This window comes from Anomaloglossus baeobatrachus, chromosome 2, assembly GCF_048569485.1.
Source record: "Anomaloglossus baeobatrachus isolate aAnoBae1 chromosome 2, aAnoBae1.hap1, whole genome shotgun sequence".
NCBI lineage: Eukaryota > Metazoa > Chordata > Amphibia > Anura > Aromobatidae > Anomaloglossus > Anomaloglossus baeobatrachus.
Genome location: NC_134354.1, coordinates 790208129 through 790234575, shown reverse-complemented (window position 1 = coordinate 790234575; position 26447 = coordinate 790208129). Strand labels below are relative to the sequence as shown.

Genomic DNA, 26447 nt, shown 5'->3' with positions numbered 1-26447 from the left:
TTTAATCTGGCTTTTCTATGTTTCTTCTGGAGTAATGGCTTCTTCCTGGCAGAGCGGCCTTTCAGCCCATGTTGATATAGTCCTCGTTTCACTGTGGATAATGACACAATCTTTCCAGCTTCCACCAGCATCTTCACAAGGTCTTTTGCTTTTGTTCTTGGGTTGATCTGCACATGTCTGACCAAAGCACGTTCATCTCTGGTGCACAGAACCCGTCTCCTTCCTGAGCGGTCTGATGGCTGCACATTCCCATCTTGTTTGTACTTGTGTATAATTGTTTGTACAGATGATTGAGGCACCTTCAGGTATCTGGAAATTGCACCCAAGGATGAACCAGACTTGTGCAAGTCCACAATTCTCTTCCTGAGATCTTGGCTGATTTCTTTTGACTTTCCCATAATGCTACACAAAGAAGCCGTGTGTGTCAGGTGTGCATTACAATACATCCACAGGTGTGTCTGTAATTAACTCAGATGTTGCCAATAAACCTATCAGAAGCTTCCAAAAACATGACATCATCACATGGGCGGTCCCATATTGAATATAACTACTATAATATTGCCCCTATGTACAAGAATATATCTACTATAATACTGCCCCTATGTACAAGAATATAACTACTATAATACTGCTCCTATGTACAAGAATATAACTACTATAATACTGCCCCCTATGTACAAGAATATATCTACTATAATACTGCCCCTATGTACAAGAATATAACTACTATAATACTGCTCCTATGTACAAGAATATAACTACTATAATACTGCCCCCTATGTACAAGAATATAACTACTATAATACTGCACCTATGTACAGGAATATAACTACTATAATACTGCTCCTATGTACAAGAATATAACTACTATAATACTGCCCCCTATGTACAAGAATATAACTACTATAATACTGCTCCTATATACAAGACTATAACTACTATAATACTGCCCCTATGTACAAGAATATATCTACTATAATACTGCCTCTATGTGCAAGAATATAACTACTATAATACTGCCCCCTATGTACAAGAATATAACTACTATAATACTGCCCCTATGTACAAGAATATATCTACTATAATACTGCCTCTATGTGCAAGAATATAACTACTATAATACTGCCCCTATGTGCAAGAATATAACTACTATAATACTGCTCCTATGTACAAGAATATAACTACTATAATACTGCCCCCTATGTACAAGAATATAACTACTATAATACTGCCCCTATGTACAAGAATATATCTACTATAATACTGCCTCTATGTGCAAGAATATAACTACTATAATACTGCCCCCTATGTACAAGAATATAACTACTATAATACTGCCCCTATGTACAAGAATATATCTACTATAATACTGCCTCTATGTGCAAGAATATAACTACTATAATACTGCCCCTATGTGCAAGAATATAACTACTATAATACTGCTCCTATGTACAATAAACTTTTCATCACTAATAAACTTTCCATTCTTGGCATCACAGAAACCTGGCTCACCCCCTCTGACACTGCCTCTCCTGCTGCACTTTCTTATGGTGGTCTCCAACTCTCTCACCCCCCCCCCCCCGCCCCAGTAACAAGCATGGTGGAGGAGTGGGTTTGCTCCTGTCCGACCAATGCTCCTTTACACCACTTTCACTACCGCCCTCGGTCACTCTCCCCTCTTTTGAGGTGCACTCCGTACGACTCTACACCCCTTCCAACCTCCAACTGGCTGTCATTTACCGCCCCCCCCGGGGCCAGCCACTGGCTTTTTTGACCATTTCACCGCATCATTACATAGAAACAAGCTCTCACCACCTTCAAGTCCACACTCTCTGCTGCAAAACAAACCTACTTCTCATCCCTCATATCCGCTCTATCCCACAACCCTAAGCAGCTATTCAACACTTTCACCTCTCTCCTCCGTCCCCCGGCACCACCTCCCTCTCCTCTCCTCCGTCCCCCGGCACCACCTCCCTCTCCTCTCCTCCGTCCCCCGGCACCACCTCCCCCTCCTCTCCTCCGTCCCCCGGCACCACCTCCCTCTCCTCTCCTCCGTCCCCCGGCACCACCTCCCCCTCCTCTCCTCCGTCCCCCGGCACCACCTCCCCCTCCTCTCCTCCGTCCCCCGGCACCACCTCCCTCTCCTCTCCTCCGTCCCCCGGCACCACCTCCCTCTCCTCTCCTCCGTCCCCCGGCACCACCTCCCTCTCCTCTCCTCCGTCCCCCGGCACCACCTCCCTCTCCTCTCCTCCGTCCCCCGGCACCACCTCCCTCTCCTCCTCCTCTCCTCCGTCCCCCGGCACCACCTCCCTCTCCTCCTCCTCTCCTCCGTCCCCCGGCACCACCTCCCTCTCCTCCTCCTCTCCTCCGTCCCCCGTCCCCACCTCCCTCTCCTCCTCCTCTCCTCCGTCCCCCGTCCCCACCTCCCTCTCCCCCTCCTCTCCTCCGTCCCCCGGCACCACCTCCCCCTCCTCTCCTCCGTCCCCCGCCACCACCTCCCTCTCCTCTCCTCCGTCCCCCGGCACCACCTCCCTCTCCTCTCCTCCGTCCCCCGGCACCACCTCCCTCTCCTCCTCCTCTCCTCCGTCCCCCGGCACCACCTCCCTCTCCTCCTCCTCTCCTCCGTCCCCCGGCACCACCTCCCTCTCCTCCTCCTCTCCTCCGTCCCCCGTCCCCACCTCCCTCTCCTCCTCCTCTCCTCCGTCCCCCGTCCCCACCTCCCTCTCCCCCTCCTCTCCTCCGTCCCCCGGCACCACCTCCCCCTCCTCTCCTCCGTCCCCCGGCACCACCTCCCTCTCCTCTCCTCCGTCCCCCGGCACCACCTCCCTCTCCTCTCCTCCTCCGTCCCCCGGCACCACCTCCCTCTCCTCTCCTCCGTCCCCCGCCACCACCTCCCCCTCCTCTCCTCCGTCCCCCGCCACCACCTCCCCCTCCTCTCCTCCGTCCCCCCGCCACCACCTCCCCCTCCTCTCCTCCGTCCTCCGGCACCACCTCCCCTCTCCTCCTCCTCTCCTCCGTCCCCCGGCACCACCTCCCTCTCCTCCTCCTCTCCTCCGTCCCCCGGCACCACCTCCCTCTCCTCCTCCTCTCCTCCGTCCTCCGGCACCACCTCCCTCTCCTCTCATCTCAGCTGAAGACTTTGCCTCTTTCTTCAAGCAGAAGATTGACAACATCAGAGCAAGCTTTGGCCCACAATCACCACAGCCCCTCATCATAGCTACTCATCCCTCTTCCTCCAAATCCAGCTTCTCCACCATGACAGAAAACAATCTCTCCACTCTACTCTGAAGATCACATCTCACCACCTGTGCACTGGACCCGCTCCCATCGCACCTCATCCCCAACATCACCGCAGTTCTAACCTATCACTATCAACTGGTGTATTCCCTTCATGCTTTAAACATGCCTCTATTACACCCATCCTCAAAAAGCCCTCCCTTGACCCATCCTCTGTGTCAAACTATCGCCCCATATCCCTTCTCCCCTATGCCTTAAAACTACTAGAACAGCATGTCCATCTTGAATTGTCCTCACCTCTCTTCCTGCTCCCTCTTTGACCAGCTACAATCTGGCTTCCGACCCCATCATTGCACTGAAACTGCCCTAACTAAAGTCACTAACTACCTACTAACCGCCAAAGCCAAGCGACACTACTCTATCCTCCTCCTCCTGGACCTGTCCTCTGCCCTCTACACTACTCTATCCTCCTCCTACTGGACCTGTCCTCTGCCTTCTACACTACTCTATCCTCCTCCTCCTGGACCTGTCCTCTGCCTTCTACACTACTCTATCCTCCTCCTCCTGGACCTGTCCTCTGCCTTCTACACTGCTCTATCCTCCTCCTCCTGGACCTGTCCTCTGCCCTCTACACTACTCTGTCCTCCTCGACCTGTCCTCTGCCTTCTACACTACTCTATCCTCCTCCTACTGGACCTGTCCTCTGCCTTCTACACTACTCTATCCTCCTCCTCCTGGACCTGTCCTCTGCCTTCTACACTACTCTATCCTCCTCCTACTGGACCTGTCCTCTGCCTTCTACACTACTCTATCCTCCTCCTCCTGGACCTGTCCTCTGCCTTCTACACTGCTCTATCCTCCTCCTACTGGACCTGTCCTCTGCCTTCGACACAGTAGACCATTCCCTCCTACTACAGATCCTCTCATCTCTGGGCATCACAGACTTGGCGCTATCTTGGATCTCCTCATACCTGACTGAACTTTCAGCGTCTCCCATTCTCACACCACTTCCTCATCTCGCCCCCTATCTGTCGGGGTCCCCCAAGGCTCAGTTCTTGGACCCCCTGCTGTTCTCCATCTACACCTCGGCCTGGGACAGCTCATAGAGTCCCACGGCTTCCAGTATCATCTCTACGCTGATGACACACAGATCTACCTCTCTGGACCTGACATTACCTCTCTACTAACCAGAATCCCACAATGTCTGTCTGCTATTTTATCCTTTTTCTCTGCTCGATTCCTAAAATTCAACATGGACAAAACAGAGTTCATTGTCTTTCCTCCTCCTCACTCATCTCCTCCACCTGACATATCCATCAATATCAATGGCTGCCCACTCTCCCCGGTCCCTCGTGCTCGCTGCCTGGGAGTATTCCTAGACTCTAATCTCTCTTTCAAGCCACACATCCAAGCCCTCCTCATCTCCTGCCACCTCCAACTTAAAAATATTTCACGGATCCGAACACTCCTTTCCCAAGAAGCTGCAAAAACATTAGTACATGCCCTTATTATCTCCCGCCTGGATTATTGCAACCTCCTGCTCTGTGGCCTCCCTTTCTAACAGTCTCGCACCCCTACAATCTATCCTAAACTATGCTGCCCGGCTCATCCACCTGTCCCCCCCCGCTACTTCCCCGACCTCTCCTCTCTGCCAATCCCTTCACTGGCCTCCCACTGCCCAACGACTTCCAGTTCATAACCCTAACCATGACCTACAAAGCCATCCACAACCTGTCTCCTCCTTACATATGTGACCTAGTCTCCCCGGTACCTACCTGCACGCAACCTCAGATCCTCACAAGATCTCCTTCTCTACTCCCCTCTCATCTCCTCTTCCCACTATCGCATCCAAGATTTCTCCCGTGCCTTCCCCATACTCTGGAATGCTCTGCCACAACACATCAGACTCTCGCCTACCTTGCCAAGCTTCAAAAGGAACCTGAAGACCCACCTCTTCCGACAAGCCTACAACCTGCCGTAACCTTCAGTCTGATACAGCGCCGCACGACCAGCTCTATCCTCACCTACTGTATCCTCACCCATCCCTTGTAGACTGTGAGCCCTTGTGGGCAGGGTCCTCTCTCCTCCTGTAGACTGTGAGCCCTCGCGGGCAGGGTCCTCTCTCCTCCCTGTAGACTGTGAGCCCTCGCGGGCAGGGTCCTCTCTCCTCCTGTAGACTGTGAGCCCTCGCGGGCAGGCTCCCTCTCTCCTCCTGTAGGACTGTGATCCAGGGTCCCGCTCTCCTCCTGTAGACTGTGAGCCCTCGCGGGCAGGGACCTCTCTCCTCCTGTAGACTGTGAGCCCTCGCGGGCAGGGTCCTCTCTCCTCCTGTAGACTGTGAGCCCCTCGCGGGCAGGGTCCTCTCTCCTCCTGTAGACTGTGAGCCCTCGCGGGCAGGCTCCTCTCTCCTCCTGTAGACTGTGAGCCCTCGCGGGCAGGCTCCTCTCTCCCTCCTGTAGACTGTGAGCCCTCGCGGCAGGGACCTCTCTCCTCCTGTAGACTGTGAGCCCTCGCGGACAGGGACCTCTCTCCTCCTGTAGACTGTGAGCCCTCGCGGACAGGGACCTCTCTCCTCCTGTAGACTGTGAGCCCTCGCGGGCAGGGACCTCTCTCCTCCTGTAGACTGTGAGCCCTCGCGGGCAGGGACCTCTCTCCTCCTTTACCAGTCTGTGCCTTGTATTGTTTGATTATTGTACTTGTCCCTATTATGTACACCCTTTTCACATGTAAAGCGCCATGGAATTGATGGCGCTATAATAATAAATATGTACAAGAATATATCTGCAGGTTGTAACTTTTTTGTTTTTTCACCCCAAATTCATGAAAAACACAAGTGCGTTTTTTTCTGTCGGGAGATGCAGGTTTGGGGCAGGCGTTTGCAGGTTCTCGGTGTTTGCTCCTCACTTGTTGGTGTTGGTATTTGATAGTTGTTCCTTTTATTACTCTTTTTTTATTTTTGCCTTTATATCCGGGCAGGTATTTTGGGTGTTTTATTTTCTGTATCTGATCCTCGGGGTTTCTCGTCTTCTCGGGTCTGTTTTTCATTACATAGTCTCTTCTTGGGCCGGTGTCGCCTCTGTATCGGGATCTGCAGTATATGACGTTTTTTTTTCTCCGCTGATGGTTTGTGCGGTTTTTTTAGATTTGATGATTCATCTGATGTTTTGGTTTTTTCACTTTGGTGAATGTATTGGACATTTTTTTTGCTGTCATTGAACAGATGTTTTTCTTTTTTGAAGCTCGAACGTGACCTGCTACTTCTGGGATCTGGGTTTTGTTACAATGTGTCAGTCTGGGGTTCAGGGCTGGAGGTGCCGCTTGTTTGAGGTGCGGGATCCGCTGAGGCTCGGATGTGTCCGTTATACCGTGACCGTAGACTGTTGCGTCTTATCTTGATGTTATCGCGCTCTTCAGCTGCCACAGTTTTTCCAGTTAAAGGAGAAGTGACACGGGGACATTTTTAGAAAAAGATATATATATTTATATCTTTTTTGCATGGTGAAGGCATGGTCTGCAGCGTCTGTGTCCTTGTGACAACACTGCCTGTCCAGGAAGTGCGTGAGTCCACGTTACCATTTGTACAAAATGTCACGATTCTAAGCACTGGACAGGATATATTGTTGCATGGACAGTGCGCGTGGTGGTTGGGCGGAAGGGGGGCGCGTGGTGGTTGGGTCTGAGGAGGGGGCGCGTGGTGGTTGGGTCTGAGGAAGGGGCGCGTGGTGGTTGGGTCTGAGGAGGGGGCGCGTGGTGGTTGGGTCTGAGGAGGGGGGGCGCGTGGTGGTTGGGTCTGAGGAGGGGGCGCGTGGTGGTTGGGTCTGAGGAGGGGGCGCGTGGTGGTTGGGTCTGAGGAGGGGGGCGCGTGGTGGTTGGGTCTGAGGGAGGGGGCGCGTGGTGGTTGGGTCGGAGGAGGGGGCGCGTGGTGGGTTGGGTCGGAGGAGGGGGCGCGTGGTGGTTGGATCGGAGGAGGGGGCGCGTGGTGGTTGGGTCGGAGGAGGGGGCGCGTGGTGGTTGGGTCGGAGGAGGGGGCGCGTGGTGGTTGGGTCGGAGGAGGGGGCGCGTGGTGGGTTGGGTCGGAGGAGGGGGCGCGTGGGTGGTTGGGTCGGAGGAGGGGGCGCGTGGTGGTTGGGTCGGAGGGGGGGCGCGTGGTGGTTGGGTCGGAGGGGGGCGCGTGGTGGTTGGGTCGGAGGGGGGCGCGTGGTGGTTGGGTCGGAGGGGGGCGCGTGGTGGTTGGGGCGGAGGAGGGGGCGCGTGATGGTTGGGTCGGAGGAGGGGGCGCGTGGTGGTTGGGGTGGAGGGGGTGCGTGGTGGTTGCGGCGGAGGACGGGGTGCGTCGTGGTTAGGGCCGGAGGGGGCGTCGTTGGGCAGACGGGACGCACTTTTGTGTCTTTCGTGTTTACACTGTGCCAGTTCTTGTGCCGCCCGTGCGGTTGCGGTTCCTCAGTAACGCTCCGTCCTGTGTTGCAGGTGTCGGGCCGGCGCAGTGATGAAGTGACCATCGGCCGCCATGTCGGAGGTGTCCTCCCTTGCTGTCTCTGAGTGGCTCCATACTATAAAGCTGCACCAGTACTGCGACCTGTTTGAGAAGCACGCCATTCGCACCGTGTCGGAGGTGCGGGACCTCAGCGATGAGTCTCTGACCGGCCTCGGGATCCTCCTCCCGGGACATCGGAAGCGAATCTTGGCCGCTTTTGCAGAAGTCGCTATCTCAGGATCAATCTATGGAGACCACGGGGGGGACATCCCGTCCCAAAGAAGCGCACCATTCTCCCCAAATCTGTGTCCGAGCAACAGACGTCCGGGCACAGCTTTGATCTGCCCCCCAGTTCTGAACCCTCGCGGAGTGTTTTCTCCCCTCCGCCCATCCCTCCAAGAAGTGGTCGCGGACCACCCCTCAAATTTTCCATCAGTCCTCCCAAATCCATATCTCCGGTCCTGGTGCCAGACCCCGCTACGGCTGTGGAGTCCCCCCGAAGCCCGGCCACCCCAGGTCTCCTCTCTCCGTCTTTTCTGCTCCCCTTTAATGATCCTGAAATTATTGAGACTGATGAATGTAAAGAGGCTCCGCCCCTGCCGCTGAAACGCCACAAAACTGGAAAACAAGAGCACCGCCAGGAGCCCCCCGCCACTGCCGGCCAGACCCGCCAGGCCCACCCCTCCTCCGCCCAGCAGGTACGTGATACAGTCCCGGCTATTCTAGCTGCATGTTGATTTAATGTGTAGAAGAGCGCCCCTCTAGTGGCTAAGCTCTGCATGGTTATCAACCTGACCTAAACTTCCACAGCAGAGGGTTTGTTACAGTTGTGTCCAGACAATCTTCTCAGGAACGTAACCTCGACCGCAAAGGGACACATTATAAAGAACGTCAGGTAAGCGGGGAATTGTATCATCTACAGCAGGGGTGGGAACCTTTTTACTGCCGGGAGCCATTTGGAAATTTCTACCAACCTTCGGGGGCCGCACCAAATTATCAATGTGAAAATGAACCAGCTACATTTGGTCAAACGATTAATTAACTCACCCCTACTGTAGTGGCCGGAGCGGCTTCTCTTTGGTGCGGCGGTTAATTTTCGGTGACGTTGATCATGTTGCTTCTCACAACCGCTTTTCCAGGATTGTCTCGGTCTGGAGCGCAGGCAACTTTGTGATAATAAGATTGGTAAATCGTATACATCACATAGGAGATGCTGGGAATGCTGTATATACATCACAGAACAGACACTGGGACTGCTGTACATACATCACAGGAGGGGATGTGGGCATATAAAACACATAGGAGACGCTGGGACTGCTGTACATGCATCTCAGGAGGGGATGGGGGCATATACATCACATAGGAGACGCTGCGACTGCTGTATATACATCACACAGGAGACGCTGTGACTGCTGTATATACATTACAGGAGATGCCCCAGCCCCCTCCTTTGATTTGTATGCCCCCAGCATCTCCGATGTGATGTATTTGCCCCTATCCCCTCCTGTGATGCTGCTTTGCACACTTTTGGCATTCTTTTGATGAGCTTCAAGAGGTAGTCACCGGAAATGGTCTTCACTTCACAGGAGCGGCCCTGTCAGGTTTAATAAGTGGGATTTCTTGCCTTATAAATGGGGTTGGGACCATCAGTTGTGTTGTGCAGAAGTCTGGTAGATACAGCTGATAGTCCTACTGAATACACTGTTAGCTGCTTTTGTCTTGCCATAATACAAATTCTAAGTAAAGAAAAACGAGTGGCCATCATTACTTTAAGAAATGAAGGTCAGTCAGTCCGAAAAATTGGGAAAACTTTGAAAGTGTCCCCAAGTGCAGTGGCAAAAACTATCAAACGCTACAAAGAAACTGGCTCACATGAGGGACCGCCCCAGGAAAGGAAGACCAAGAGTCACCTCTGCTGCAGAGGATAAGTTTATCTGAGTCACCAGCCTCAGAAATCGCAGGTTAACAGCAGCTCAGATTAGAGACCAGGTCAATGCCACACAGAGGTCTAGCAGCAGACACATCTCTAGAACAACTGTTAAGAGGAGACTTTGTGCAGCAGCCTTCGTGGTAAAATAGCTGCTAGGAAACCACTGCTAAGGACAGGCAACAAGCAGAAGAGAACACAAGGAATGGACATTAGACCAGTGGAAATCTGTGCTTTGGTCTGATGAGTCCAAATTTGAGATCTTTGGATCCAACCACCGTGTCTTTGTAGAAAAGGTGAACGGATGGACTCTACATGGCTGGTTCCCACCGTGAAGCATGGAGGAGGAGGTGTGATGGTGTGTGGGGGCTTTGCTGGTGACACTGTTGGGGATTTATTCACAATTGAAGGCATACTGAACCAGCATGGCTACCACAGCATCTTGCAGCGGCGTGCTATTCCATCCGGTTTACGTTTAGTTGGACCATCATTTATTTTTCAACAGGACAATGACCTTAAACACACCTCCAGGCTGTGTAAGGGCTATGTGACTAAGAAGGAGAGTGATGGGGTGCTACGCCAGATGACCTGGCCTCCAGTCACCAGACCTGAACCCAATCGAGATGGTTTGGGGTGAGCTGGACCGCAGAGTGAAGGCAAAAGAGCCAACAAGTGCTAAGCATCTCTGGGAACTCCTTCAAGACTGTTGGAAAACCATTTCCGGTGACTACCTCTTGAAGCTCATCAAGAGAATGCCAAGAGTGTGCAAAGCAGTAATCAAAGCAAAAGGCGGCGACTGTGAAGAACCTAGAATATAAGACAGATTTCAGTTGTTTCACAATTTTTTGTTAAGTATTTCATTCCACATGTGATAATTCATAGTTCTGATGCCTTCAATGTGAATCTACAATTTTCAGAGTCATGAAAATAAAGAAAACTCTTTGAATGAGAAGGTGTGTCCAAACTTTTGGTCTGCACTGTATATAACCCAGCCCCCCATGTGATGTATATGCTCCAACCCTGTCTGTGATATATACATCACAGGAGATGCTGGGGTATACACATCACAGGAGGGGCTGAGAGCATATACCTCACGAGAGGCTGAGGGCATATACATCACTGGAAGGCATATATATGGCTTTGGAGCACGGACAGCACTGGGGGGGGGTGCACGGACAGCACTGGGGAGGGGTGCACGGACAGCACTGGGGAGGGGTGCACGGACAGCACTGGGGGGGGGGGTGCACGGACAGCACTGGGGGGGGTGCACGGACAGCACTGGGGGGAGCATGGACATGGGGGGCACAGCACTAGGGGTGGTTCACAGCAATGGGGGGAGTCACACAGCCCTAGGGGAGAGGGGGCACACAGCACTAAGGGGGAGGAACGTTGCCCTGGTGGTGGGGAGGGGGGCACACGGCACAGGGGGAGCAGACACATGGTACCGAGTAAGCAGGCACACAGCACAGTGGGAACGTGCACATTGGGAACGGGCATGAAACACAGTGGAGTGCGCACAGGGGAACGGGCACACAGTACAGTACGAGCTAGTACAGCCGGAGTGGGCGCACAGCACAGTGGGAGCACGCACAGGGAAAGCTGGCACACAGCACAGCCGGAGCAGGCACAGGGGGAGCGGACACACAGCACAGCCGGAGCGGGCACACAGCGCTGGAAGCCGTGAAACTGCTGCTGCTCATCTTTTGTGGGACGGGGCGCAGAGCACTAACCTCGCCCACAAAGTAGGTCCTCCGCACACAAGCACTGACCAGTGTTCAGTAATGAACACTGAATGTGCGTCCTCGCAGTGCACATGGAGATTTAAAGGGCCGGCAGCTGTCAAGACGCTGCTGCCGGCAGATTCCCGGGGGCTGCAGAAAAAGGTCATCGGAGGTTCCCCACCCCTGATCTAGAATTGAAACGATCTAAGCCCTGCAGAAAGTAAATACAGAGAACATGGAAAACACATGGGGTATTGTCTGTTATTTTAGATCAAAAAAGCATAAAAGTCATCAGACAGTGACAAGATGTCTCCAGTGAGGACGGTCTCCACTCCAGTAACTCGCCTCACTGTGTGCCGGAGCCGAGCGGAGAGGTGGGAGGACCCTCAGATGTCCAAGCTCAGCGGGGATAAAGGAGGACAATTCTACTGACAGTCTGTGTGCAGCTGTCACACTGCTTCCAGGTCACTCATTAAACCTTATGAATATTCACTGCTTCCTCCACTCAGCTTCTGTGATTGGTTCCAGTTAGACTGCCGGCGTCTGTGATTGGTTGCAGTTAGACTGCCGGCGTCTGTGATTGGTTGCAGTTAGACTGCCGGCGTCTGTGATTGGTTTCCTTCACACTAACTGTCTGTGTCCCCAGAGCAAAGTGTAAAAATTAATAACAAATTGGGGGAAAAACATGTGGTCTCCCGTATTTTGATACTCTGCTCAGATAAAGCAGTCCCGGGAGGCTGCAGTCCCCCACTGTGGGCTTTATCTTGGCTGTGTATCAAAATATGAGGGACCCCATGCAGGTTTTTTTTATAAAATTATTTAAATAAATTATTTAGCAGCTTGTTGTCCCCCCTAATTTTGACACCCAGCCACGACGACGCACACAGCTGGGGGCTGCAGCCATGGGCTTTATCTGCGTTTGGTATAAAAATACATGGTATCCTACTCCATTTTTTAATTTATTTTTACTTTCCGCACCCTGGCAGCTAGTGTGAGAGCAACCAACCACAGACGCTGTCACAGACGGTGGGCGGGGGGAAGCGGTGAATATTCATAAGGTTTAATGAGCGGATCCAGAAAAAGTGTGGCCAAAGCCGAACAGTAACACGGACTACCCTGACAAGTCCATGTTCGAGGCCTGTGCACGGACACTAGGAGTCCAGTACGGACCCCAAACTTGGCAGCTCGGATTTGCCCATCACGAAAACGGAGCAGGAGCTGAGCTCGAATGTAACCGGCTGCTACTCACTGCTGCTGCACCAACAACAGGCACCACATCACAGGGATCTGCTTTTTCTATTTTATTTTATTATCCTTTGTAGTGAATCATAAGAGTAATAAAATTATGTCATCCCTACAACCCCCCTCTTCATCATGAAATGACTGATAACAGGGAGTAATAGACTGTACTCACCTGTCCTACAGTCTCCTCCTCCAGTAATGGCTGATAACAGGGAGTAATAGACTGTACTCACCTGTCCTACAGTCTCCTCCTCCAGTAATGGCTGATAACAGGGAGTAATAGACTGTACTCACCTGTCCTACAGTCTCTTTCCCCAGTAATGGCTGATAACAGGGAATAAAAGCTTGCAGTAACCTGTAGTACTGTGAGCCTTTTTGATGTAATGGCTGATAACAGGGAGTTATAGATTGTAGTCATCTGTCCTACAGTCTCTTCCCCCAGCAATGGCTGATAACAGGGAGTAATAGATTGCTCTCACCTGTCCTACAGTCTCCTCCTCCAGTAATGGCTGATAACAGGTAGCAGTAGGCGGTGTTCTCCGCCCTGGTATGGCAGGCTGTCAGTGGAGGTCGTGTTGTGTTCCTCTGCACGGCTGTCGGTGTTGCTGTCATTGTCACACATTGCACAATCCCCCGCACACACCGCCGCGCACACACCGCCACGCACACACAGCCGCTCACCTCGGGGCCGTGTCAGGAGGTTGTGCGTACAAAGTGCACATCCGCTGTGGGAGCGCTGCACCAAACGTTAATGCTGAGCTTTTTTAAGGGAATCTGTCAGCAGGATTTTGCTCCCTCATCGGAGAGCAGCATGATGTGGGCAGAGCCCGTGAATCCAGCGATGTGTCACTTACATCAGTGACTGCAGTTGCTTTGTCATAATGAAAGTTTTTAAATTTAGCAATGCAGCAGAGCTGAGAAAGCCGCCCCCCCGCCCACACCAGGCTCTCTGTGTACTATGTCTATAGACAGTGAGCTGCTAATCACAGCAGGGGGTGTGCCGGACTAGCTGACCTCTAGCTGACCTAGTCCAGCAATAACAATCTCCTGAAGCTAAAACAAACATTGCAGGTAAACAGCACACATGTGATTAGTTATGCATGGCTGAAATCTGTGTTAACCCCCTACATCATGCTGTTCTCCGATCACATAGCTAAAAAACTGCTGACTAGTGATGAGCGAGTGGTTAACTATTTGTAGTCTCTGCTGTTAGTGAGTTCTGTCCGCTACTCGCATATTCGTTACGAGTAACGGGCGCAATGTAAGTCAATGGGAAATACTCGCTGAGTAGCGAGTAACCAGACAGCCGTACTTTTCGTGCGAGTTGCAAATAGTACGTTTTTCAGGTTACTCGCTAGTTAGATATTAGATATTAGATATTTCCCATTTACTTACATTGCACCCGCTACTTATAACGAATATGCGAGTAGCGGACAGAACTCACTAACAGCAGAGACTACGAATAGTCAACCACTCGCTCATCACTACTGCTGACAGATCCCTTTGAATGAAAGTATTTATATGTGGCCACCACTAGGGGGCGATCACTGATTACCACAAAATACCAGCTGCAGCATTCTGTATCAGTGCGCTCCCCCTAGTGGTGACTGTGACCTTCTACGCTGATATCGGCCTCTCCTCTTATATCACTGCTCTGCTGTAATCAGATGTGATGTCGCTAGGTATGGGGGTGCACTAAAATGCTGGGGTGCGTTACTGGAGCGGAGCAATTTCTTCAGTAAGGAGCATAATGGAAGTCAATGGGAAACGCGAGCATTTTTCTGGCAGACCCCCCCCCCCCCCAGGAGGTCTGAGGGGCCTGGAAATCACTGAAATGGATGGAAACAACATGGAGAAGACGCCGGGACACATCTGACTCCCAGGTCACTGCTGGGAACAATGTTCTCATTAATGTGCACTCTGCCCCCATCTTGACAGAAAAAAACTGAAATGTAGAAATTTTTGCAAATGTATTAAACAAGAAAAACTGAAATATCCCATGGTCATAAGTATTCAGCCCCTTTGCTCAGTATAACACATGGTCATAAGTATTCAGCCCCTTTGCTCAGTATAACACATGGTGATCAGTATTCAGCCCCTTTGCTCAGTATAACACATGGTGATAAGTATTCAGCCCCTTTGCTCAGTATAACACATGGTGATAAGTATTCAGCCCCTTTGCTCAGTATAACACATGGTGATAAGTATTCAGCCCCTTTGCTCAGTATAACACATGGTGATAAGTATTCAGCCCCTTTGCTCAGTATAACACATGGTGATACGTATTCAGCCCCTTTGCTCAGTATAACACATGGTGATAAGTATTCAGCCCCTTTGCTCAGACACTCATATGTAAGTCCCATGCTGTCCATTTCCTTGTGATCCTCCTTGAGATGGTTCTTCTCCTTCATTGGAGTCCCTCTGTGTGTAACTACACTGATAGGACGTGATTTGGGACGGCGCACACCTGTCTATATAAGACCTCACCGCTCACACTGCATGTCACACCAAATGAGGATCATGAGGCCAAAGGAACTGCCCAAGGAGCTCAGAGACAGAATTGTGGCAAGGCACAGATCTGGCCAAGGTTACAAAAGAATTTCTGCAGTATTCAAGGTTCCTAAGAGCACAGTGGCCTCCATAATCCATAAATGGAAGAAGTTTGGGACCAGCAGAACTCTTCCTAGACCCGGCCATCAACCCAAACTGAGCAATCGTGGGAGAAGAGCCTTGGTGAGAGAAGTAAAGAAGAACCCCAAGATCACTGCGGCTGAGCTCCAGAGATGCAGTAGATAGGTGACTTTGTGCAACTTTCTCCCATCACTGCAGCCTCCACCAGTCGGGCCTTCATGGCAGAGATGCCCAATGGAAGCCTCTCCTCAGTGCAAGACATATGAAAGCCGCATAGAGTTTACAAAAAAACACATGAAGGATCCCAGACTATGAGAAATAAGATTCTCTGCTCTGATGAGACGAAGATAGAACTTTTTGGTGATAATTCTGTGGAGAAAACCAGGCACTGCTAATCACCTGCCCAATACAATCCCCACAGTGTAACATGGTGGAGGCAGCATCATGCTATGGGGGCAGGGACAGGACGACTGGTTACAATTGAAGGAAAGATGAATGCGGCCAAGTACAGAGATATCCTGGAAGAAAACCTCTTCCAGATGCTCTGGACCTCAGACTTGGCCGAAGGTTCACCTTCCAACAAGACAATGACCCTAAGCACACAACTAAAATAACAAAGGAGCGGCTTCAGAACAACTCTGTGACGATTCCTGACCGTCCCAGCCAGAGCCCTGACCTAAACCCAATTGAGCATCTCTGGAGAGACCTGAGAATGGCGTCCACTAACGTTCACCATCCAACCTGACGGAACTGGAGAGGATCTGCAATGAAGAATGGCCGAGGAACCCCCAATCCAGGACCCCAAGAAGACTCATGGCTGTACTAGCTCAGAAGGGAGGGGGGCCTCTGCTCAGTACTGAGCAAAGGGGCTGAATACTTATGACCATATGATATACTGAGCAAAGGGGCTGAATACTTATGACCATGGGATATTTCAGTTTTTCTTGTTTAATAATTTGCAAAAATGTCTACATTTGTTTTTTTCTGTGAAGATGGGGGATGGTGGCAGAGTGCTTATTAATGAGAAAAAAATACCAAAAGGCTGCAGTGAAACAGAGGGAAAAATATAAAGGGGTCTGAATACTTTCCGTACCCACTGTATGTAGACAATGCAAGAACTGACAAAATTTAGTAAGGACTCAGATACACCTAGCACTACACATAAAGGAGGGCATCACACACATTCTGTTAAAATTGTGAGGTAGTGGGACTCCTACATTATCTATATATATAATTGCCTTATTCTGTCTGTCTGTCTGTCTGTCATGCTTCAAAATTGTGTCCTTCCAGTGACATTGTGTCCTTACGGTGACACAAAGCTGATTGGCCGCTGGGCTCGCCATGGCCCCGCCCCCCCACACCGATTGGCCGCTCGCCCAGGCTGCGCCCCCACACGGATTGGCCAGCCGCTCGCCCAGCCTCCGCCCCCCCCACAGATTGGCCTCTCGCCCCGGCACCCTGCAGGCATTGGCAATTCGGCCACGCCCCGCCCCGCCCCCCTCACGCAACGCACGTTAGCTCTGGCCCCGCCCACCTCCCCCCGCGCATTCCCCGAACTGACAGGGCTGTCACGGAGGTGAGTACTGTACTCCCCCCCCCCCCCCCCCCCCCTCTCCCCCCCCGCGCATTCCCCGAACTGACACGGCTGTTAAGGGGGGTGAGTACTGTACTCCCCCCCCATCCCCCATCCCCCGCTCGCACGGGAGTGGTGTGGGCTCCCGTGCGAGCGGGGGACGGGATACGTTGGCATGGTTACAAGCGCATCGAGGTCCTGTAGCGGCGGAAGATCCACACGCACACACACACACATACACACACACACATCAGCTCACACTCACTCTCACACTCACTCTCACACACACCTCACACACACATCAGATCGCATCCACACACTCACAGCATCCGGCGATATCGCTTGCTTCTCGGCCTCGATACTGTGCTGTTGTGACCTTCCAGGACCTGACGGAGGATCACATGGCCAGAAGCATGTGGTATCTCCGGATGTTGTGACTGTGAGCGCGTATGTGCGATATCGTCAGTGTCTGTGTGTGTGAGTGTATGCGATCGGGTGTGTGTGAGTGTCGGGATCGGGTGTGTGTGAGTGTATGCGATTGTGTGTGTGAGTGGATGCGATCGTGTGTGTGAGTGTCGCCAGAGGAGCACGGCGTGCTGGAGGAGGCTGGGAGCAGAGAGGCTGATCTTGGGGAAGGCTGGGAGGGAGAGGCTGATGCTGGGGGAGACTGGGAGGGGAAGGCTGATGCTGAAGGAGGCTGGGAGGAGGAGGCTGGGAGGAAGGAGGCTGGGAGGAGAGAGGCTGATCCAGGGGAAGGCTGGGAAGGGGAGGCTGATGCTGGGGGAGGCTGGAAGGAGAGAGGCTGAGGCTGGGAGGAGAGAGGCTGATGCTGGGGTAGGCTGATGCTGAGGGAGGCTGGGAGGGGAAAGCTGATGCTGGGGAAGGCTGGGAGGACGGAGGCTGGGAGGAGAGAGGCTGATCCTGGGGAAGGCTGGGAGAGGGAGGCTGATGCTGGGGTAGGCTGGAAGGAGAGAGGCTGATGCTGGGGGAGGCTGGAAGAAGAGAGGCTGATGCTGGGGGAGGCTGGAAGAAGAGAGGCTGATGCTGGGGGAGGCTGGGAGGAGAGAGGCTGATGCTGGGGGAGGCTGGGAGGAGAGAGGCTGCTGGGGAAGGCTGGGAGGAGAGAGGCTGATGCTGGGGACAGAGAGGAGAGGCTGATGCTGGGGACAGAGAGGCTGATGCTGGGGACAGAGAGGCTGATGCTGGGATGAGAGAGGCTGATGCTGGGGACAGAGAGGCTGATGCTGGGGACAGAGGCTGATGCTGGGGACAGAGAGGCTGATGCTGGGGACAGAGAGGCTGATGCTGGGGACAGAGAGGCTGATGCTGGGGACAGAGAGGCTGATGCTGGGGACAGAGAGGCTGATGCTGGGGACAGAGAGGCTGATGCTGCGGGCAGAGAGGCTGATGCTGCGGGTAGAGAGGCTGATGCTGGCGCAGCATGGCAGATGGAGCACGTTTGGGAGTGCGCAGCATGGCGGATGGAGCACGTTTGGAAGTGCGCAGCATGGCGGATGGAGCACGTTTGGGAGTGCGCAGCATGGCGGATGGAGCACGTTTGGGAGTGCGCAGCATGGCGGATGGAGCACGTTTGGGAGTGCGCAGCATGGCGGATGGAGCACGTTTGGGAGTGCGCAGCATGGCGGATGGAGCACGTTTGGGAGTGCGCAGCATGCGGATGGAGCACGTTTGGGAGTGCGCAGCATGGCGGATGGAGCACGTTTGGGAGTGCGCAGCATGGGGGATTCAGCACGATGGGGAGTGCGGAGTATGGCGGATGGAGCACGTTTGGGAGTGCGCAGCATGGCGGATGGAGCACGTTTGGGAGTGCGCAGCATGGCGGATGGACCACGTTTGGGAGTGCGCAGCATGGCGGATGGAGCACGTTTGGGAGTGCGCAGCATGGGAGATGGAGCACGATGGGGGGTGCGCAGCATAGGGGATGGAGCACGATGGGGAGTGCGCTGCATGGGGGATGGAGCACGATGGGGAGTGCGGAGTATGGCGGATGAAGCACGTTTGGGAGTGCGCAGCATGGCGGATGGAGCACGTTTGGGAGTGCGCAGCATGGGAGATGGAGCACGATGGGGAGTGCGCAGCATGGCGGATGGAGCACGTTTGGGAGTGCGCAGCATGGGGGATGGAGCACGATGGGGAGTGCGCAGCATGGCGGATGGAGCACGTTTGGGAGTGCGCAGCATGGCGGATGGAGCACGTTTGGGAGTGCGCAGCATGGCGGATGGAGCACGTTTCGGAGTGCGCAGCATGGCGGATGGAGCACGTTTGGGAGTGCGCAGGATGGGAGATGGAGCATGATAGGGAGTGCGCTGCATGTGGGATGGAGCACGATGGGGAGTGCGCTGCATGAGGGATGGAGCACGATGGGAAGTGCACACCTCCCCCCAACACACACACACACACACACGCGCGCACTGCACAACACACCACACACACACACTGGGAACCACAAACAACTGCCCTACACAGACACCAACACACAGACAACGCTGCACACACAAATATACGCACATACCGCACAACACACACATTGCACAAAACATACCTCCCCCAAAACACACCACACACACACAAACCGCGCAACACACACACACAACGCTACACACACAGCGCTCCACAAACAACGCAACACACAAACAACACTGCTCTCACCCCCCCATCACACCCAGACAACACCCAGAACATGTACAGCCCCTACACAAACACTTGGTAACTACACACAACAACATCTATATATATATATATATATATATATATATATATATATATATATATATATATATATATATATATATATAACAAAAATCATACATGAACTACACAATACGTAAATTCTAGAATACCCGATGCGTAGAATCGGGCCACCTTCTAGTATATAATAAAGGCTTTGCACTAAGTGCGAGGGCTGGAGGAGGAACTGCAATAGCCCCTGGAAGATACGTAGAGGACGGCCTCTGATACTTCTTAAAATTGACCCAAAATTTAGTCAGACTCCTACCCTGGTACAGACTACGCACTCAGAAGGCATAGCAAAGATTCAAAGGAGGGATTTTACACGCAGCAGGAGACTGAGCGGAGGACGGTCGCGGAGTCCATTCTGGTACAATTATAAAAACCTTCTCACTCAGAGACTGGTTATTAGAAGTCATTCAGCTGACAACCTGTCAGCATTGTTTGGCCTCCAGGAGTGATGTAAGTTAGTATTGAGAATGAGCGGGTTTGTTGTCCTCACACAGCAGTCAGGGTAAATAGCAGTATACCAAAATTTGAATCCACAGTAATTGAACAAAATTAGCTGGATCAGAGAATTGAAAAAGGATAAACCCTAAAACATAACGTTTAATATTATGCAGATAAAAGTGAGGACAGCTCACAAGATTAGAAACAACGGTGGCACGAAACCACCCAAACTAAAATTGGGCTATGTATGGTAGGCCCAAACAAACTGTGTCCCAGAGAGGTACCACGGTAGGACTTTCTACACCTTATAGTTGCTGGTCACCACCTGAGACACTGACACACGCAACATCAACAATCAGAACCCCAAACTAGGGAAGATGTATGTCTGTGTGTGTCAAAAGAGATAAAAACTCCTAGACCATTACGAACCATATGTTTCATAAATCCCACCTTAGGTGGGAACGGTCTTACCAGTCCGGAGATTCGCAGGCATTGAACAAATGGTTGGAGGTTCAGGCAGGGGGCTGTTTCGCCAGCATGTCTAGATCCCTCTGAGACCTCAACCAAAAATAGGGCATATAATCACCATGCCCACTCCCAACGTTTCAACCTCAGTTCATCAGGGGAGTTTCTGTGGGGAAGTGCAGTCAAACGGTATCTCCACCGGATGACTGTTACAAGATGCCCAAGTCACGCATAATGGCGTGCACGTCGTGCCCAAAATTCATAAATGCCGCCATTGCATGCACCATCAGCAGCACGTCCACGTCCCCTGCATCCAGACCTCGGCCTGTGCATGCACCATCAGCAGCACGTCCACGTCCCCTGCATCCAGACCTCGGCCTGTGCGTGCGTCATCAGCAGCACGTCCACGTCCCCTGCCTCCAGACCTCGGCCTGTGCGTGCGTCATCAGCAGCACGTCCACGTCCCCTGCCTTCAGGCCTCGGCCTGTGCGTGCGTCATCAGCAGCACGTCCACGTCCCCTGCCTTCAGACCTCTGACTATGCGTGCGTCATCAGCAGCACGTCCACGTCCCCTGCATCCAGACCTCGGCCTGTGCATGCACCATCAGCAGCACGTCCACGTCCCCTGCATCCAGACCTCGGCCTGTGCGTGCACCATCAGCAGCACGTCCACGTCCCCTGCCTCCAGACCTCGGCCTGTGCGTGCGTCATCAGCAGCACGTCCACGTCCCCTGCATCCAGACCTCGGCCTGTGCATGCACCATCAGCAGCACGTCCACGTCCCCTGCATCCAGACCTCGGCCTGTGCATGCACCATCAGCAGCACGTCCACGTCCCCTGCATCCAGACCTCGGCCTGTGCGTGCGTCATCAACAGCACGTCCACGTCCCCTGCCTCCAGACCTCGGCCTGTGCGTGCGTCATCAGCAGCACGTCCACGTCCCCTGCCTTCAGGCCTCGGCCTGTGCGTGCGTCATCAGCAGCACGTCCACGTCCCCTGCCTTCAGACCTCTGACTATGCGTGCGTCATCAGCAGCACGTCCACGTCCCCTGCATCCAGACCTCGGCCTGTGCATGCACCATCAGCAGCACGTCCACGTCCCCTGCATCCAGACCTCGGCCTGTGCGTGCACCATCAGCAGCACGTCCACGTCCCCTGCCTCCAGACCTCGGCCTGTGCGTGCGTCATCAGCAGCACGTCCACGTCCCCTGCATCCAGACCTCGGCCTGTGCATGCACCATCAGCAGCACGTCCACGTCCCCTGCATCCAGACCTCGGCCTGTGCATGCACCATCAGCAGCACGTCCACGTCCCCTGCATCCAGACCTTGGCCTGTGCGTGCACCATCAGCAGCACGTCCACGTCCCCTGCCTCCAGATCTCGGCCTGTGCGTGCGTCATCAGCAGCACGTCCACGTCCCCTGCATCCAGACCTCGGTGTGTGCGTGCACCATCAGCAGCACGTCCACGTCCCCTGCATCCAGACCTCGGCCTGTGCATGCACCATCAGCAGCACGTCCACGTCCCCTGCATCCAGACCTTGGCCTGTGCGTGCACCATCAGCAGCACGTCCACGTCCCCTGCCTCCAGATCTCGGCCTGTGCGTGCGTCATCAGCAGCACGTCCACGTCCCCTGCCTCCAGACCTCGGCCTGTGCGTGCGTCATCAGCAGCACGTCCACGTCCCCTGCATCCAGACCTCGGCCTGTGCATGCACCATCAGCAGCACGTCCACGTCCCCTGCATCCAGACCTCGGCCTGTGCATGCACCATCAGCAGCACGTCCACGTCCCCTGCATCCAGACCTTGGCCTGTGCGTGCACCATCAGCAGCACGTCCACGTCCCCTGCCTCCAGATCTCGGCCTGTGCGTGCGTCATCAGCAGCACGTCCACGTCCCCTGCATCCAGACCTCGGCCTGTGCATGCACCATCAGCAGCACGTCCACATCCCCTGTCTCCAGACCTCGGTGTGTGCGTGCACCATCAGCAGCACGTCCACGTCCCCTGTCTCCAGACCTCGGTGTATGTGTGCGCCATCAGCAGCACGTCCACTTCCCCGTCCTTTACTGCATGACTGGCGCATATTAAATTACACATGCAGCTAACAGCGGTATTAATAAGGAATAGAATCTAATACATGAAGGCTGGAAAACTCCTTTTGGTTTTAAGTTGCAGCAGCAACAACAGTAAGCACAGAAACATTGCCTTTATGCCGGTGTAATATAGAGGGTTGTGTATCATGTTGTGTAGGTTCGTATTTTAGGCGTGGTTCACTGACCATTCTCTGTCTTGCTTGTGTGTACATTGTATTGTCTGTAGGTAATCACCCCCTGTAGTGTTTCTGTCCTTTGGTCTGGGGGAGGGGGGCCTGAGATCCACCCAAACTCTCTGCTTACCTGGGGGAATTAGTCATTCTGGGTGAGACTTACAAGAGAGAAAAAGCAACATTGATCATCTGAGGGAAAAGTTGAGGCTGCGGCCAGCACCCCAGAGAGACTGTGAGAAACCCCGATATCCCTGGAGTACTGTTGGAGGACCGTGACTCATCCCCGGGACATTTATGCACTTACTGGACTATATTCGTGTTCTACACTATTTTTACCCTCCTGTGTGGTGGATTATTTTATGGACCGTTTAATTTGCTTGGAATAAAGTGTCTTGGATTGTACAGACATCTCCCGCTCTGTTGATTGTGTGATATGGGAGAAAGACCCTGTGACATTTGTAATAGTAAATGATCCTTTCTTCAGCAACTAGCCCTACACTAATAAAGCCTACTTATAAAGACTATGCACCAAGTGTAAGGGCTGCCGAAAATTAGGAGGAGGCACTCCGATGCATTCTGGAAGAGATGGCAAACATTTTTTTTTTTGCCATTTGGAAGTAGTGGGACTCCTACACAGGTAAAGGAAGGGTTGAAAAACATTTCACCATGTATACACATATATTATGTATAAAGCCTCAAAAATAATGTATTGGGGCGTCATACACACCCTGGAAAAATTAATACCGAGGACTGCAGCATGACCCTGTTGACATGGTGAAGGAGGAGGACACAGAAAAGAAGACAAAAGAAAACCGCTGTCCACCCTTCGTTTGGGTGGGAAGCTGTGCATGGGAATACACCACAATAAAAGGAACATTACAGCTGCCTTTAGGGCCGGCTGCGATCATCCGATGGGGTTGATAGTCTGGGCTAATCCATGGTTTCTTCGTTTTGGTAAGCGGCAGCCTGTCAGCATGGTCAGTTGTCAGGTGGATGCGCCTATCTGTTATTTTGCCTCCTGTGCCACTAAAACACTCGGACAAAACGCTAGCGGCAGGGCAGCATCTTCAAAGCGTAGAGCGACAGTTCATACCACAGGTCCAACTTGGATACCAAATAGTGGTACAGCACAGAGGAACCATGGCGGATTGGGGTATGGTCGGCCTGGTAATCCTTCACCATCTTCACAGAATGTTCCCTCCTGAGCAGCAGGTCCTGGGCGATGGGAGCGTGTAATGAACCTGCCCCAGACCTTTTGATAGTGTTCCCCGGCCTCTGATGGACTTGATGTATGACTCCTTGCTCTTTACTCCTTGGTTGTCCAAAGAACTCTGACTTCTGCCACAAGCGTTGTCAGATCGAGATTTTTTCAACAGTTCTCCAGCTATGGCCGTCTGGTATTGCACCATTTTATTACCCCTCTGGACCGCAGGAAGGAGAGGCTGGATGAAGCTGGTGAGGGTCGTACCCTCTGTAGAGATGACCACAATCTCTTGTTCTTCATCCTCAGCCGCCTCCTCTTCATCACCCAATCCGTGCTGTGAAGATGAGATGAGGCTGGGTATTGTCACCCTGTGAACTTTCTTCCTCCATCTCCACCATTTCCGCACACAAAGCCACCGCTTTCATTGTGAGCAGCAAGCATGTGCGTAGACACAGAAATGGGACGGCTACGCTGATTTTGGAGTCATCGCCTCTCACCATCTTGGCCTATTCCTCAGTTTTGGAGACCTGCACAGATGTCAGACCTCCATGGCCACTCGTCCGTTCTTATGTGCGGAGGCTGACCGTAATACCGACGGCCATGTTGTAGCTGGTATTCAACTACTGCCCTCTGCTGCTAACATAGCCTCGCCAACATACGAAATGTTGAGTTCAAGAGCGTAGTCACATCGCAAATCAGTCGGTGACCTGGCACTCGCACGCGCTGCGGCAGCACTGTCAGACTGGCGGCAGCACTGTCAGACTGGCGGCAGCTGTAGGTGACTTGCGTAAATGGGTGCACACATGGTGCACCTTCACAAGTAGCTCAGGCAAATCTGGGTAGGTTTTCAGAAAGCATGTAAGCCGGGCATGGTATGTGTGTCAGCGTCCCAAGCTTCAGAGCCACCACCAGGCCATCATCACACACGACCATTCCTGGTTGGAGGTTCAGCGGAGAGAGCCACAGATATGTCTGCTCTGTTAGCGCTTTCCACATCTCTGCGGCGGTTGCGGATTGTCACCTATAGATGAGTTTCAGCAGCGCTTGTTGCTGCCGATTCACCGAGGCCGTGCTTCCAGCTCGTGACTGATGAGGAGACAATTCGGAGATGGAGGAGGAAGAGGGTGGGTGGCTGCATATTTACGCTTGTGTTGCAAGGCCTGGGCTAGACACTGCTGAACGCTGCGCTGAGACAAGGAAGTGGACGTGGTTGCTGATAGTGGTTGCTGATAGTGGTTACACATGTTTAACGACATGTTCCGGGTGGGAGGCATCTGCGCTTGTGTCCAGGACAGGGGATTGCCCAGCATGTAACACAGGGAGAAAGGCAGTGGTGTCACCTGCAGACACTGGTTGTGGACCAGGCGTTCAGCCCACCTAGTCGGTTGATTACATGACGTGCCTGAGCATTCTGGTGGTGGTCAGGCTGGGGATGGTCTGTTCCCTACTGAGCTTGGTATGGCAAAGGTTGCAAATTACTATGTTCTTGTCTTCTGCCAAAAAACAAACCAAAAATAAACCAAACCAAAAACGCCATACTGGGGAACACCTAACCCTTGACCTGGAATGACGCTCTTTGTGAGCGCTCTGGGGAACAGTTGTCCGCCTTTTTCCTTCTGGCCTTCCCACTGCCTCTTCCATTGCTGCAGATCCCTTCCCCATTGATCTTCTCTCCTCGCTCTGCATGTCGCCTTCCCATGTTAGGTCAGTGACTTCATCGTTCACCACCTCGTCTTCTACTGTCACACTCTGGTTCTCCTCCTGACTTGTTGACTTATCACGACTTGTTGGCAACTGTCTCTCATTGTCGTCCACCTCTTGAGACACTAATTGCCATTCCCCACCATCGTCTTCTTCTGACTGTTGCTGTTCACATATTCGGTGATCACCACACACCATCTCCTCCTCATGTGCCTCTTGAAATTTGCACGGTGAGAGGCCAGAAGAATCCATAAATGGAAAGGTAAAGAGCTCCTCGGAGTGTCTAAGTGTGGGGTTGCTTTTCTCCTTAGACTCACCATGGTGGGAGGAAAGAGGATCAGGGTGAGGATTATGTGCTCCTGACTCGTCACTATTCAGACTGGACTGTGGAAGACCGGGTGGTGCTGGGAAACTGACTGGAAGCTTTGTCTGCCATCCAGCCCACAATCTGCTCGCACTGTCCTGACTTCAACAGTCGTGTCCCGTGACCCCCGGCAAAGTGAGACAGGAAGCAAGGTCTGGATGATACGTGTGTTTGCTGGGCTCCCGCAGCCTGTCCAGTTTTCCCTAGCTCAGGGCCACGGCCTCTGCATGCACCATCATTAGCGTGACGTACACTTCCACGTCCCGTACTGCACACTTTGCGCATTTTAAATGATATTTGCAGGTGATTGCGGTATTATTAGAGAATAGATATTTCTTACGCAGAAGAAGCAGCACGGTCTGTAAGGCTAGAATCCCTGCCCACAGGCCTCTAATACACTATCCCTACTCCAGAACTTGCCCTACACCAAATGCAGAATAAGAGC

The 26447-nt window shown here is 52.8% G+C and overlaps 1 protein-coding gene across 1 annotated transcript in view; it reads left to right on the top strand.

Moving 5' to 3' along the window:
• Positions 1-26447, top strand: part of ARAP1 (ArfGAP with RhoGAP domain, ankyrin repeat and PH domain 1) — a 182279-nt gene that overhangs the window by 48550 nt on the left and 107282 nt on the right. The window contains 4 exon segments of the mRNA XM_075337654.1: positions 7705-7927; positions 7929-7970; positions 7972-8325; positions 8327-8409. Of these exon segments, the coding sequence (XP_075193769.1) occupies positions 7745-7927; positions 7929-7970; positions 7972-8325; positions 8327-8409 (662 nt within the window). The 5' untranslated portion in view covers positions 7705-7744.